At 41.4% G+C, this 14453-nt stretch overlaps 3 protein-coding genes across 4 annotated transcripts; 2 read left to right on the top strand and 1 right to left on the bottom strand.

Moving 5' to 3' along the window:
- Positions 1 to 55: 55 nt before the first annotated feature.
- LOC135610481 (uncharacterized) lies at positions 56 to 2797 on the bottom strand. Its single transcript, XM_065105024.1, has 3 exons — positions 2101 to 2797; positions 1421 to 1768; positions 56 to 1290 (listed from the first exon to the last, which is right to left on the bottom strand). The coding sequence occupies exons 1-3, from the start codon at positions 2530 to 2532 to the stop codon at positions 661 to 663; spliced, it is 1410 nt and encodes a 469-aa protein (XP_064961096.1). The 5' UTR covers positions 2533 to 2797; the 3' UTR covers positions 56 to 660.
- A 5613-nt stretch (positions 2798 to 8410) lies between these two features.
- On the top strand, positions 8411 to 10383 carry LOC103976834 (cyclin-A3-1-like). Of its 2 annotated transcripts, XM_009392159.3 has the most exons (8): positions 8411 to 8892; positions 8963 to 9195; positions 9283 to 9358; positions 9464 to 9540; positions 9618 to 9651; positions 9732 to 9881; positions 9958 to 10092; positions 10191 to 10383. In XM_009392159.3, the coding sequence occupies exons 1-8, from the start codon at positions 8617 to 8619 to the stop codon at positions 10302 to 10304; spliced, it is 1095 nt and encodes a 364-aa protein (XP_009390434.2). In that variant the 5' UTR covers positions 8411 to 8616; the 3' UTR covers positions 10305 to 10383. The 2 variants fall into 2 exon arrangements, with proteins under 2 accessions (XP_009390434.2, XP_064966710.1); XM_065110638.1 differs by having other exon boundaries at positions 8963 to 9358.
- Positions 10384 to 12820: 2437 nt separating this feature from the next.
- LOC135613599 (cyclin-A3-1-like) lies at positions 12821 to 14336 on the top strand. Its single transcript, XM_065110630.1, has 7 exons — positions 12821 to 12877; positions 12953 to 13185; positions 13274 to 13349; positions 13426 to 13502; positions 13583 to 13847; positions 13928 to 14062; positions 14167 to 14336. The coding sequence occupies exons 1-7, from the start codon at positions 12827 to 12829 to the stop codon at positions 14236 to 14238; spliced, it is 909 nt and encodes a 302-aa protein (XP_064966702.1). The 5' UTR covers positions 12821 to 12826; the 3' UTR covers positions 14239 to 14336.
- The last annotated feature ends 117 nt before the right edge of the window (positions 14337 to 14453 follow it).

Here is a 14453-nt window from a genome sequence, read left to right as displayed (position 1 = left end):
GAAACATGATATGAGCATCCACCACGAGGAGGAGGAGGAGACGAGAGAGTTCCAGTAAAGCCAAACAAAAACATTATCTGATAAATAAATATCGACATCAGATACATCAACTTGTTTGTATGAAAATGTGATTGCAGTGGGTAAGGAAAACTTCTCTCCCAACCCCAACAACATCCAATCCAATCTAATCTTAAGTTTACATCTGCCGGCTTTCTTCATCCTCCACAGTTTTTAACACAACTTAGCAAACAAGCAAAACACACATGAAAGACTCCCCTCAATCTTAAAACCATCTCATAAGAGATTCTTCTGATCCTTTGCTATCGAAGGCAGCACCTCATCGTGAGACGATGAGAAGAACAGCAAAAGAGAAACCTCGACTACATCACATAACTACTGACTTGACCAAACCGGGATGGCGTAAAGAAAGAATTCTGCACTAAGGCTCTAGGAGTTCACTTCGAGCGTGCAGGTGATGGACCCATGAATGATTATGCTCCTATTTACAGAACATTATTTAGATGGCAGACTCCAATTTCCCTAAAGTTAGTTTATGCTACTAAACCCATGGTTTACGATGGTGAGTCAGTCAACCAAGCAAAATAACTACTACGACTATGAACAGATTTGGTTCACTTCCGATCCACCATGGCCTCAACGTTAGACCTCCACCCTCCACAGGATGTTATTGTCGGCAACATTGTGCGACCTCTCCACAGCCGCGACCTTCGCCCGATGACTTCCAGCCATAACGTTTCTCCCCCTCTCCCTCTCCACTTGAGGTAGCTCGCAGGCTTCACTGACTGATCCACGGTTTACATCAGCTGGAGGAATGAAACAGTCCATCGAGAGTCCGGGAACATTAAAAGCCACCTCCTCGATGGTCCACACCTCCTCCATTCTTGTCTTAGTGTGGCTCATGGCCACTTCACCAAACCGGAAAAGGGTGACCACCGAATGCCCTGAATGGGCAATCATCATACCCTCAACAGCACGGTAGTCATCGATGGAGGAGTTAATGGAGGTCTCCCAATACACGGCATCACCTCCGGTGCTCGACTGGATTCGAGTCAGATGGGAGTCCTCCATGTAAGTAAGAAGCCCGGTCTTCTGGCTGAAGTAACCAAACAACACATGCCTAATGATCTCTGCAGCACCTTCGCTCCTAGCCTTCAATGTCTGTGGATCTGCACAGAGCTTGAGGATGAAGCAATCCTCTCCATTGACCTCCTTCTCCCCGATGCACTGTGCATCGGCAAACATGCTGGCCGTGGTCAATGGATCAATACCCTACGTGGTTACGCCAGCATGGATAATAATTAGCTTTGCCGACCGGCAATGTTCAAGCAGAAAACACAAGTTGGTATCAAAAAGAACATGAGACGGTAGCTTATGCTATCTATATCCACTGCTTTTCTACCTGAAGTGCTCGACGAAGAGGTCGAATGGGGCCTTTGGCGGCATGGGCACCGAGCCAGGGGGTGTGGCGCCAAACGATGCTGCCGTCGCAACCGGCACGGACCTTGCTACCACCAACAGCCAACTCGACGTACCACATGTCCGGTGCCATCTGCCAGAGCACAAACCCACCAGATTCTGAATCTTTCGGTGAGTTACGATTCTTGATGATCCCAGTCGCCGTCTCAAACTCCGAGGCCACCATCCTCACCTTCCCCATTGCGTACGCATTCCTGATGGAGCTCAGAAGCTTCAACCCACCTGATGCCGCTGTGTACTGCTGTAGTATGTATTGAGCCGTCGACGTTTCCTACCACAGCCAATCACGGAAAAATATCAATAGATTACCCCCAATTACTATCCAAAGAGACGAACAAACGCGATCAGGACGCAAACGAGTAGTAATTAGATGGACAGCGGATGCATCCGTTGCAGGAAGTGCATTCAAATATCGTGTGAAATCACAAAACCCTGTGGAAATTCCACCAATTTGAGAGGATGAACGTAATAGGTTGACTAGAATGCAGCAAGATTGGAATTTGCTGACGCTTTCACCTACCACACGACATCCAAAGCTACTAGTGAAGGAAACTTTTCGCTAGGGAAAAAGATCAAGTGGATGAAAGGAAGAGGGGTGCTCACAATGGGAGTGTCCTTGATGCTGAGGTGAGGGAGGGGGTTGGCGAGGGAGACGTGGACGGGGGCGAGCGGCGCCCCCATGACGCCGAGGAGGAGGCGGAGGTCAGAGCTGCGGCAGGAGGGAGCGGAGACCGACGGCGCGCGGGAGAGCTGGCCCATCACCCATCGCCCCCACCCTTCCTTCCTCGGGTCCCCGCCGTCCCCCTCCGGCCCCTCCGCCAGCGGCGCCAGGGTCCCGGACGCCGGCACCAACAGCTCCGTGGGGAACCCCCGCGCGGGCTGCCGCTTCCACCGCCGCGGAAGAAGAAGATTCGCAACCGGCGACGGGCTCCGCCGCGGGCTCTCCGACCTCGACCTCGCCCTCGCCCTGGCGGGTGACAAGCCCCGCGCCACCTCCTCCCGCAGCGCCGAGAAGAACCCTTGCTTCTTCTCCATCCTCTCCCGAAAGACAAAGAAGCAGAGACGGCCCCGAACCCTCAAACGCAGAGGACATGCAACGAGTTCGCAGGGTGATATCCAAACAGGGAGCCACCGCTGGTTTGCGGCGCCGAAGAGGAGCGAGCGAAGCCGGAGGACTACAATGCGATGCGATGTACCTCGACTAGGAGAAAGAGCGTGAGCACGCTCGCCGAGGAGGAAGCAGAGGAGACGTTGTGGTGGTGGTGGTGGTGGTGGGAATTGGCGGTGGAATAAAGCACCAACGAGGGGCGAAAAAGTCAAAAAGGCGAAAGAATCGAATAAAAAATATAAAATAAATAAAAGAAAAAGCAGTCGACGGACACGCCACTCGATGGCCGATAACGGAGACCGCGGCGAGGTCCTGTCACCGCTGCGATGCGTTTTGGATCAGCATGGTGAGCTTTCTTACCGGTTATCATAACCGAATCGTGGGGCCTCTCAGCCGATCCTGTGAGGTCCAATCACCGACGACAGGGTTTGGTGAATTTACCTTCGAATGGGCTTTTTTTGCGGTTTTTGACGCCGTTGGCGATGGAGGTGAGCTAACCGGCGGTCACTGAGTCTCCGATTACTGCGCCGTTCAACAGCCATGGATGATCAACACATGTAGTGAGGTCACCGCGTGGAAATTTTAGCATTCTGACACCGTTCTAAGCGGGAGGTAAGCTGCGTACGGTCACCGAGTCGAAGACTAACGCATTTTGGCGTCTTTCGAGGAGGTGAGCTGACGCCGCGGTCAACGTAAACGAGGTCAAATCGCCAGCTCGGCCAAGTCTGTTAACAGAGAGCGGTCGGATCACCGTAGTGACATCACTTTCACACTGTTTCGCATGTTCTTTTGCATCAAATCGCCAACTATCAACGTCTAGAGGCCTCACTGGCCTCGCGGTAAGCGTAGCTCGGTTGCCGTGACCGACATCCCGACGCCAGCTCGCGTAACGGCGTCGCCATGCTCACGTCACGTGGGCGGCGTACGGGAGATCTCGGTCGATTTTGAGGTGCAAACAAATAGATTTCTTTTTGCCTTTTCTGGCATCAAATTAAACTATTAGGAACGCAACAAATAGATGACAGAGAGTGACTCTTACAACTATGGTGGTGGTCCGATCACGATCCAACGGCTGATGATGTCAATTTGCCCTCGCCTCACGATGTGTGATTAGCTGTCAGACTTTTTATTTTATTATTTTATCAAGAATAAGTGACGAAGATTAAATTATAAAAATTTTACTGGATATATGCAATGAATATAGCAATTAAAATCCTCGAATGTATTATTTATGGTACGTTATAAAAAGAAAAACAAAACAATGATGGTCATGTTCTTAAAACATCTCCCTTCAATTATTGGCTTATAATTCCAACATTAAATGAAGATATGCATGTGTAAAATAAAATTTATATTGATATTTCCCACAGAAGACTCCAAAATGAAGTAATGAGGATAGAGACAAGGGAGGGGGCCCATGACAAGAACTTTACACCCTAGGGGAGCTCTCAATTTGAAGATGGCCATATCCTTAGATTTCAACGATGGTGAGGAGGAAGATCATTTACAATAATAATAATAATAATAATAATAATAATAATAATAATAATAATAATAATAATAATAATAATAATAATATATAACATAGGCCATGGACCATCTTAATCCATAGAGACAGGTTGGTGACATCAATTCCATGGTTGAGGTCAACTCGATGTCTTTCTTTTCCTTGGTTGTAGATCTATAAACCAAGGTTAGCTTTTACGATGGTTGCACCATACGCATCACAAGGAGAGTTCGATGAGTGTTTTCTAGATGTGTAGTGAGATTAATAGACATTAATGTTGCTTGTGGTCCGTCAAGTTCGAGAGGTGATGATGAGGATAAGGTGGTGGGTGGGTAATCTTTTGACTCCTTGTCCTCTCGAGTCAACAAGAAAGAAGAAAAGATTTCTGCCCCAAGCAGCATCTCTAATCCTGTAACCGGGAAGGCATCGATCGATTTGACACTCGCGTCGAGCATGGCAGATGCTTGGGATCCACGTAAGTCAACTCGGTAGACCTTTTTAATCTCTCTGAAGAATCTTGGTTAGTCATGCTTTGACAATTGATGGAGAGTGGTTGGATATCTAGATCTGAGGCATTTGTATTCCTTCCTTTCTGATAAGGATCATTAGGGTTTCGAGTCGATGCTTGGTTTCACAGCCTGCATCTCCCAATCTGCTTTCTGTACCTTAAAGATCATCAGCGTTGCAGCTGAGAATTCCATGGACCCACAAAACGCAGTGAGCTCCGGAGTCAGTAATGTGTTATTCCAAGGATTTGCAGATCCCTGCATGCTTTTCTTTTGTTGTCGACATGACTCTACGTTGGCATTGACTTGTGAGAGGTGGAGGTGAGGGACGTACATGTAATGTGGTCTCGTTCTTTTGGAAATAGAGAGGACAAAAAGTGTGCAGTCGGAGAAAAGTCTTGGATTGGTTTTGATTGATTACAGCGACCGACACTCATCTGTCAATCTCGCCATGGATTGCGGGAGCTGAGGCTGCCTCGTTAGAGTGTCAGATGTCTGTAGTCACATCATGTGCCTGTAAACTATGTTCCTCCAAGTAACACACTTGCATGCATCGTCTCCAAAAACAATTAGGTCTATGGCATCTCTCTTCCATAACAATGGATGGATGGATGGATGGATGGTCACTATGATCATTACTCGACCAACATGTTAACATCTCCATCATTATCATCTTGTGAGCTCCAAATCGATCATAGATTTAGAAATATTTATAATATTCAAATTTGAAAGGTACAACATGCTGAAAGTATGCCAAATTTGAATCTAAATACCTCTCAATTTCACTATTTGAATTTGTCAAATCTTAAAGTAACAAATTAATAAATTAACATTTTCAGAAGCATTTTTAAAAAATATGACAATTTTACATTTAAATATCTCGAAAGTCACATAAAAATCGGAGGAGGAAAAAGATTATGCATTCACTATTTTCATGTTGTTATCCCTTTATTACGAGGGTATTTATATCATTCCATACATAAATAAGGATCATAGTGAACATATATCGAATTTGATTATGACTATCCTTAAACTCACATTATATGATCGTTAAACTTTGAGGTAAAATGGAGAAAATTTACATTATTTATACGTATAAATGCACATTCTTATACTCGTTTCCAAATAGAAATGGTCTAAATATATTTAAATCAACAAATAATCACATAAACCCTATTAGCACAATAATGTTAAATTTCTATAAAACTTGTGTTTGACTTCGAACCAATTAAAGCATTAGCACAGCAATACTATACTTATATTCGATAGATTTATGCTCTTATTCAATATCCAAATGAATTGAGTATGTGTTATCGAGACATTTGGATTGATTGTGTTGGGACGATTCTGGTAATCTTTAAATAACTTCTAAGAGAGTTTGTATGTGGCATGACCTTTATAGGTACACAATTTAATTTAATTTGGTTTAATTTATTTGGTATGCTTTGATCCATCGAAAAATAATCCCAAAAAAGAATCAATTAAATAAAGGAGGCATAACGTTCAAGTTTTGAGAAAAAAAATTAAAACTAAAGCTAATAACTTTTTTGTTTTTTTGACAATTCATTCTATAAATTCTCACAAATATATTTATCTTCATAATTATACTAAGTTTTAGTCCAAATATGAATTGAAAAGTGCAATACAATGATAATCTAACCATCCCTTTCTTAATCAAATATGATAGAGCAATTGAATTATAAATGATAATATACGAAGTCTGAAAAAAAAAAAAATTCCTTTTAGTTTTTTCACATAAAGCACCCCACCCTCCCTTTTTCCACCTTTTCTTATGGAAGTCCAATTACAATTCTTTTATACTATTTTAAATAATACTAAAAAAAATACTATAATATAGTACTAAAATATTGTAACATAATATTTTTGTATAAATTTTACAAAAAAATATAATCAGATCCATCCATATATAGAAAAAGGAAGGATATTAGAGGTATTCTAGATATTATCCAAAAAAAACATATTATTAAGAAATTATAAAAATGAAGGTACTACCCAAAAGAATACTATGATGTTTCCATATTTAGTTTTTAGCTAGAGGACATCTTTTTTCATATTATAATCAAAATATTTTTTATAAAATCAAGAAAATCAATCGATGTCCATTGACCGTTAGGTTATTTGGGTTAGATCGATTTATTTGACATAACCTAAATCAAACCGATTCAATAAAAATCTAAGTATTTGATTTATCTCTTTTTAGTCTTAGATTTCTCTTTTTTTTTTTTTCAAATAACCTCAATACCTCCATTCCCAAATTACTGTCATCTCGACTCTATCTCCTCCTCCACCATCATCTTATCCTCCTCTCATTTCACCTCTAACGATATCTTCTTCTTTTTCTCTCCATTATTTCATCCTCATCTTCCTCTCGCTCTCGCTCATTCATCACCCTCGTCCTCTCCTCATCTTTTTCCTTTTTACTACTTTTATACTATTCTCTCTCTCTTCCCCCCTTCTTATTATTTATTTTAGTTAGTCATTATACTCGAGTTACCATCATTCATAGGATATATATATATATATATATATATATATATATATATAATTTAAAATTTAAGTTATTCTAAAAATTATATTATTTTTTATATAAAAATTTAAATTATTCAAAAAATTATTACACTCGAGTTGTACTCATTCATAGAATATATTAAAAATATATTAATTTTTATATAAAATTATTGTTAATTCATTATAAATAAAAAATATTATGCTAAATATCTTATAATAATATGCTAATAATACTATAGAAGTTTGAATTGGTTTGTTGAAAATTAACTTGTGTTATACTCGATTATATATTTAATAAAAAATATCATATTTAGAAACTTAATTACCTTAAACTCATAAAAAAAAAATAAAAATAAATAAATAAATAAAATAAAAATAAATATATTAGTATCTCACCCTTAGAGTTCCAAATATAGGCTTGGTGAAAATTTAAAAAGTTACGCTTGAATTATATTGGATCACGAATTCAACACAAAAATATAATATTTTAAAAATTAATCATTCTAAATTCATACAAAAATAAAAAAGAAAACATACATATTAGCATCTCAATATAGTAATAGTTCAAGATAAGTTTGGATATACCTAGTAAAAATTCAAATACTTACACTCCATTATACATTCAACCCAAAATTATCTTATTTTAAAAATTAATTACTTTAAATTTATATGAAAATAAAAAGATAAATATATTATTATCTTATCCTAGTGGTTCTCGAGAAGTTTGAATAGATTTAATAAAAATTTAGTGGTTGTATTCAATTTTTGATTCAACCCAAAGATATCATCTTTAAAAATCTATTCACCATAAAATCATTAAAAAAAAAAATGATACTAAATATCTTATATTGATGTGCTAGTTATCGTATAAAAGTTTGAATTTGTTTGATAAAGACATATTGGTTATTCTTACTCATATATTTAATAAAGTCTAACTCAATTCGTAATGACCCGTCCCAACTCGATCCAAAGCGATTTAATGAATCGTCCAGATCAAACCAATACGTGGCTTGAAATAGATCGATTTAAAAGTATTATTAGAATTAAAAATAATAATAATATCTTTCGATAAAAACTAAATATATAGACACTATACGATAAAAGCGTAATATTAAGGGCTTTTTTTTTGGTAAATTATCTATTATATTATATATTTATTTAAAATTATGAACATATATATATATATATATATATATAATTATAATTATAATTATAATTATAATTATGCGAAGTAATGGTATGCGCCCCGCGATGCCTCCTCTCTTCCCTCTTCTCCCTCCCTTCCTCACTTGGCCAAGCCTCTGTTTCCTCCCCCTTCGCTCCCTCGCTCACTCTCTCTTCGCTCAATCGATTCCTCGTAAAGATGGCCGCCTTACTACTTCTCCCACACTCCCCGCTCTATATACGAAGCCCACCTCTCCCTTCTCTCCTCCTCTCCGTCGGACCCAGCCAAGCGAGAGCAAAGAGGCATGCCGCTCGAGAACTGCTTCCCTCGCCTCCCCCGTGTGGGGGCCAAGAAGGCGGCCAGGGAGCTTCGGGACAAGAGGAAGTACAGCGAACTCTCCATCCACTCCGAGTTCGCCGTCCCCTGCACCCCTCGCCCATCGACATCCATACCCACGTCTAGGAAAGCTGCTCCGGCACAGACCGCCGCCGCCTCCAAGGATGAGGACTCCCCCGTCGATGACCCGCGGATGTGCGCGGCGTACACCTCCGATATCTATCGGCACCTCAGATCGATGGAGGTTGGTTCTCGGATAAAGATCGCTGCTTTTTTCCGTTTGGAAGGCATAAGTTTTGGTTTTGTGGATGTAGGTGGAGGCGAAGCGGAGGCCGTCGGCGAACTACATGGACGCTATTCAGAGAGAAGTGACGGCTGACATGAGGGGGATTCTGGTGGATTGGCTGGTGCAGGTGGCTGAGGAATACAAACTGCTCCCCAACACGCTTTACCTCGCCGTCTCGTACATCGACCTGTTCCTTTCCTCCAAAGCGATCAGGACGCAGCGGCTGCAGCTCCTCGGGGTCTCCTCCATGTTCGTTGCTGCGTATGTTCTGATGTGCTTTGTTTTGGGTAAAGATGATTCCTTTTCTCCTCGAACGATCCCTCTGTTGATGAATGTTTTCGGATGCAGGAAGTACGAAGAGATATACCATCCAAGTATCGAAAATTTCTGTGATATCACGGCTAATGCTTACAACCAGCAGGAGGTACGTACCTTTCTTGTTCATCTCCTCTTCGACCTCTGTTCCTTCTCTCCGCTTGAATGGGGCTTGTCGATCGACATTTAGTTCTCTTTCCCTTCGTCGGCACAGATGAAGAAGATGGAGAGGGACATCCTCAAGTGTCTCCAGTTTGAGATGGGCAGTCCCACCATCAAGACCTTCCTGAGGTATCATTTCGTCTTCTCCATCCATCGATGGTCGTATCCTCTTTGTGGTTTGATCGGGCTAATCGTTGTTCTCGTAGGCGATTCACGGAGGCTGGTCATGAAGATGGCAAAGTGAGTGTCGATTCTCTTCTCATGCATTCTGATTACGATTTGATCTTTAGCTCCATGCGTGCTATGTCAACTCGATACAGAATTGGGGTGCGCAACTGGAGTTTCTGGCAAGCTACCTTGCGGAGTTGAGCTTGGTAGACTATGGCTGCGTGCAGTTCTTGCCGTCGGTGATCGCTGCTTCAGCTGTATTCGTTGCGAGATTCACACTGAATCCAAAGAGTCATCCATGGGTATGATTCTGCTACGCTGGATTGGAACTTTGATTCGCAGCTTTTGCTCTTCTAATACCTTTCCTCTGCTCCGCAGAACAGGAAACTGGAACAGTGTACCGAGTACAAAGCGAGTGACCTGAAGGACTGCGTCCATGCCATACACGACCTGCAGTGGAAGAAGAGAGCAGCGTCTTTGGTGGGTATCAGCGAAAAGTACAAGCAAAACAAGGTAAACAACCTTGTCCTTCCCACAGCGATGGTGATTCCATCGTTCCATGTTGCCGCCATGTATCTGCATCATCAACCTTGCTTTCTTCTTTGGAACAGTTCCATGGCGTGTCGATGTTGCTTTCACACGCTGAGATTCCTGCAATTTACACCCGCAGTAATTGTTGTGGATTTCGGAATCTGCTGTTGCCCACCAAGTTGTGTCCATCTTAACTTGTGTTGTGACCTGTAGAAAATGATGATGCAGTTGAAACCTACCGAAAGACGCGCAGATTCTCATGTAATTATTCTTTCTTTTGTTTCCGTACATCATTTATGGCTGTATGCAAATGATTTGTATGATTGAAAGATAAGTTGATTGATTTTGACTGGTGCCTTGTCGATAAGCAATCTCTGAGATGAAGAACATTGACTCGATAATATATATATATATATATATATATATAGTGACAGGCGACGATGTAGGAGTGACACGAGACACAAAGGGTAAATTAGGAGATCATCTGAAAGCGATCCATCATATTAGTATCCGTATCCACACTGGGTGTAAAATAGACGGTTCTTACTTACTATTTTGTTTTGAATTGATACGAGTGAGTGATGACTCTGAAAATATCTCAATGCTTACAACAACTAAAATCGAATCATTAGGGATCTAATAACGTAGTCAAGGTAAGCCGACTTCTCTTTTTAGAGTGGAGCCATCCTTAAGTGCATAATATCTCCATTCAGTTTCATATTCAAAATCGAAAGTATATAAAAATTAAGATTAATTTATAATGATATAATATATATTATTATTATTATTATTAATTTGGACTTAAATATTTTGATTCAGTAATTTAAGATGAACGAAGTTATGTGTCAATTATCTCATTAGATCAAGTCACGATAATTATAATTGAGTCAACCTAATAGTAGAATATACCAAGAGGTTCGAATAAAAGAAGATCGTCCATGGATCAGGTCAGAAGACATGTCAAGATGTAGAGTCATCGCTGGACTAATGGGTCAATCATTCCATCAAGATTGGATTCTTTAATCATGTCATGGCTTGCCTGCATGTCGATAGTTAATGTTTTGATAAGAAAATATAATCGTTACGATTATTCTAAACTAAGCAAAGGGAGTAGGAACAAAACATTTTACGAAGGTAACAAATATAGTTTGATTAACATTTTTCACTAGAATGGTAGATAGTTATGTACCTAATAAAAGCTTAACAAATCAACATTTTAGAAAATGAGAGGTAAATGGTGTAATGATATTTATTATGAAAAATGAAAGAGGAATGGTGGAATTTTAAGGACAATAATGTAAGAATTTCTAAATATAGAATGAAGAAAAGTCACAAATTCGAATAAGAATAATATTTAAATTATTTAGACTGCAATGATCAATAAAATTATAAGTGTAACAAAAGATATTTTTGGAGAATATAAAGACAGAGTTATAGCTCTAAAAGAGAGTTTGGTGGTGGCGTGCGGATCTTCCAAAGATAATTATTACAAAATGTTCATGCTTTAACGATTAACAAATGTATACAAATATATATATATATAAGACTTATGATAATTTTCATACTATTTTACAGTATTATTTCAGAATCTAAAATAAAGGCAAAAACAATTATCATTATGGCAAGGTATATGATTTATATAATCTTATAAAATATTTGCTACTAAGGAGGGTGAAAATAATAATAATAATAATAATAATAATAATAATAATTAAAAGAAAGAACAAGGATTTAAGTTATATTAGATAATATTAGTAAAATGAGAAGGTGTAAAAGAAGGCCTAAAATGATCTTAAAAATAATAATTAAATAATTAAATACTCTTAATTAGTCCAAACTTATGACTTTCTATAGAGTTTCATGACTATGAATAAAAAAATATTATATATATATATATATATATATATATATATATAATCTAACAATGAGGGAAAAATAATAATCATTATGAAAAGATATAAGGCTTGTGATAATTTGTATAATAAATTATGTATTGGAGATGGTGAAAATGATATCTTTAGAATTGCTAAACTTAGGGTAACAAAAAAAAAAAAAGGGATTTAGGTTAAAAATATATAAAAAAAAAAATATGGGAATAAAAATAATTTATATTTAATATTAGGGTAAATATGGGAAGTTATTCCGCGCGCGCGGTGAGCGAATCCATTCCGAACCTTCGAAAACGACGCCAATTCCCTGGGATCGCCGATCTTTTCCGCCTTCTTCCTCTCCCTTCCTCACTTGGCCAGCCTGCAAATGGGAAGCACATCATCAAAACCCCCTTCGCTCCCTCTCTCTTTTGGCAGTCGACTCCTCGTAGAAATGGCGGCCTTTCGGCCTCTCCCACTCTTCCTGCTCCATGAACTAACCCCGCCTATCCCTCCCTCCCTTCTCCGTCATTCCCTTCTCTCCTTTGGACCGAGACAAGCACTAACAGAGTCACAGAGCAGAGCAAAGACGAACGGAGGAAGCCATGGCGGTCGAGGAGAACTGCCCCCCTCCCTTCACCCGTGCGGCGGCCCAGCTCCCTGGCGAGCCTCCGCTCAAGAGGAAGTTCAGCGAGCTCTCCACCCTCTCCGACGCTACCGTCCCCTGCACCCCTGTCCCATCGAAACCCAGATACAAGGCGAGGAAGGAGGAGGAAGGGAGTCGGGAAGCTGCCTCGCCGCAGATCACCGCCCCCGCCGATGGCGACTCAGCGGTCGATGACCCGCAGATGTGTGCAACGCACGCGTCACCTATGTATCGGTACCTCAGATCATTGGAGGTTGGTTCTTGGATAAAGATCGTGGCTTTTTCGCCGGAACGCGTCTCCATCGGAGTCTTGCTTTTGTGGATGTAGGTGGAGGCGAAGCGGAGGCCGTCGCCCAACTACATGGATGCTGTTCAGAGGAGAGTGACGGCGGGCATGAGGGGGGTTCTGGTGGATTGGCTGGTGCAGGTGGCTGAGGAATACCGCCTTGTCTCCGATACGCTTTACCTCGCCGTCTCATACATCGACCGGTTCCTTTCCTTCAATGCGATCGGCAGGGAGCGGCTGCAGCTCCTCGGCGTTGCCTCCATGCTCGTCGCTGCGTACGTTCCGATGTGCTTGCTTTGGGTCAAGACGATTCCTTTTCTCCTCGAATGATCATTTCTGTGGGATGGCCTTCTGTCGATGCAGGAATTATCAAGAGATTTGCCGTCCGAGTGCCGAAGAATTCTGTTATATTACGGACAACACTTACACGAAGCAAGAGGTACCTTTTGGTTCATCTCTTCTTCCACCGGGGCTTTTTGATGAACACACACTTCTCTCTGCCTTGGTTGGTGCAGATCGTGAAGATGGAGAGCGACATCCTCGAGTGTCTCGAGTTTGCTATGGGTGGTCCCACCATCGACACCTTCGTATGGTATTATTTCGTCTTCTCCGTCCATCGATGGTTGCATCCTCTTTGTGGTTTGATTGAGCTGCTAATCGTTGTTCTCGTAGGCGATTCACAGGGGCAGGTCAAGAAGATGGCAAAGTGAGTGTTCATTCTCTTCGCATGCATTCTGCTTCCGATTTGATCTTTAGCTTCGTGCGTGCTATTGTCAACTCGATGCAGCACTGGGGTGCGCAACTGGAGTTTCTGGCGAGCTACCTTGCGGAGTTGAGCTTGGTAGACTATGGCTGCGTGCAGTTCTTGCCGTCGGTGATCGCTGCTTCATCTGTATTCGTTGCGAGGTTCACATTGAATCCAAAGAGTCATCCATGGGTATGTATGATTCTGCTACGCTGGATCGGATCTTTGATCGCAGCTTTTGCTCTTATACCTTTCCTTCCTCTGCTCTGCAGAACAGGAAACTGGAACAGTGGACCGAGTACAAAGCGAGTGACCTGAAGGACTGCGTCCGTGCCATCCACGACCTGCAGTCGCAGAGGAGAGCAGCGTCTTTGGTGGCTGTCAGCGAGAAATACAAGCAAAACAAGGTAACCACCACCACCTTGTCCTTCCCACAGTAATAATGGTGATTCCAAGTACGTCCGTCAGGGGTGGTGCATCTATCTGAACCTTGCGGTCCTGTTTGGAACAGTTCCATTGCGTGTCGATGTTGCTTCCTTACATTGAGATTCCTGCGATTTACTTCGACGATCCCAAGGAGTAGTTGGAGAGCTCTTTTGATGCCGGTGAAGTTGCCGCCTTCTTCTTGTTCTAGTTGTGTTGTGACCTACAGAAGATGACACGGTTGAAACCTATAGAGAGAGGTGCAGATTCTCGTGTAACCACCGTTCTTTCTTTTGGGTTCGGAGAAGTATTCGTTTCTGATAGCATTGATGGCCCAATGTTGAGGAGTGGCACGATGAATGATGATGAGTTGAT

This window comes from Musa acuminata, chromosome BXJ1-2, assembly GCF_036884655.1.
Source record: "Musa acuminata AAA Group cultivar baxijiao chromosome BXJ1-2, Cavendish_Baxijiao_AAA, whole genome shotgun sequence".
NCBI lineage: Eukaryota > Viridiplantae > Streptophyta > Magnoliopsida > Zingiberales > Musaceae > Musa > Musa acuminata.
This window is presented reverse-complemented; position numbering and strand designations above follow the sequence as displayed.

Coding starts and splice junctions, on each gene's coding strand:
- LOC135613599 (XM_065110630.1), top strand. CDS start 12,827: ATGTGTGCAACGCACGCGTCACCTATGTATCGGTACCTCAGATCATTG. Junction 13,350..13,425: donor ACACTTACACGAAGCAAGAG/GTACCTTTTGGT, acceptor TGGTTGGTGCAG/ATCGTGAAGATGGAGAGCGA. Junction 13,848..13,927: donor ATCCAAAGAGTCATCCATGG/GTATGTATGATT, acceptor TCTGCTCTGCAG/AACAGGAAACTGGAACAGTG.
- LOC103976834 (XM_065110638.1), top strand. CDS start 8,617: ATGCCGCTCGAGAACTGCTTCCCTCGCCTCCCCCGTGTGGGGGCCAAG. Junction 8,893..8,962: donor GGCACCTCAGATCGATGGAG/GTTGGTTCTCGG, acceptor TTGTGGATGTAG/GTGGAGGCGAAGCGGAGGCC. Junction 10,093..10,190: donor AAAAGTACAAGCAAAACAAG/GTAAACAACCTT, acceptor TCTTTGGAACAG/TTCCATGGCGTGTCGATGTT.
- LOC135610481 (XM_065105024.1), bottom strand. CDS start 2,532: ATGGAGAAGAAGCAAGGGTTCTTCTCGGCGCTGCGGGAGGAGGTGGCG. Junction 1,769..2,100: donor GCATCAAGGACACTCCCATT/GTGAGCACCCCT, acceptor TGGCTGTGGTAG/GAAACGTCGACGGCTCAATA. Junction 1,291..1,420: donor CTCTTCGTCGAGCACTTCAG/GTAGAAAAGCAG, acceptor GTAACCACGTAG/GGTATTGATCCATTGACCAC.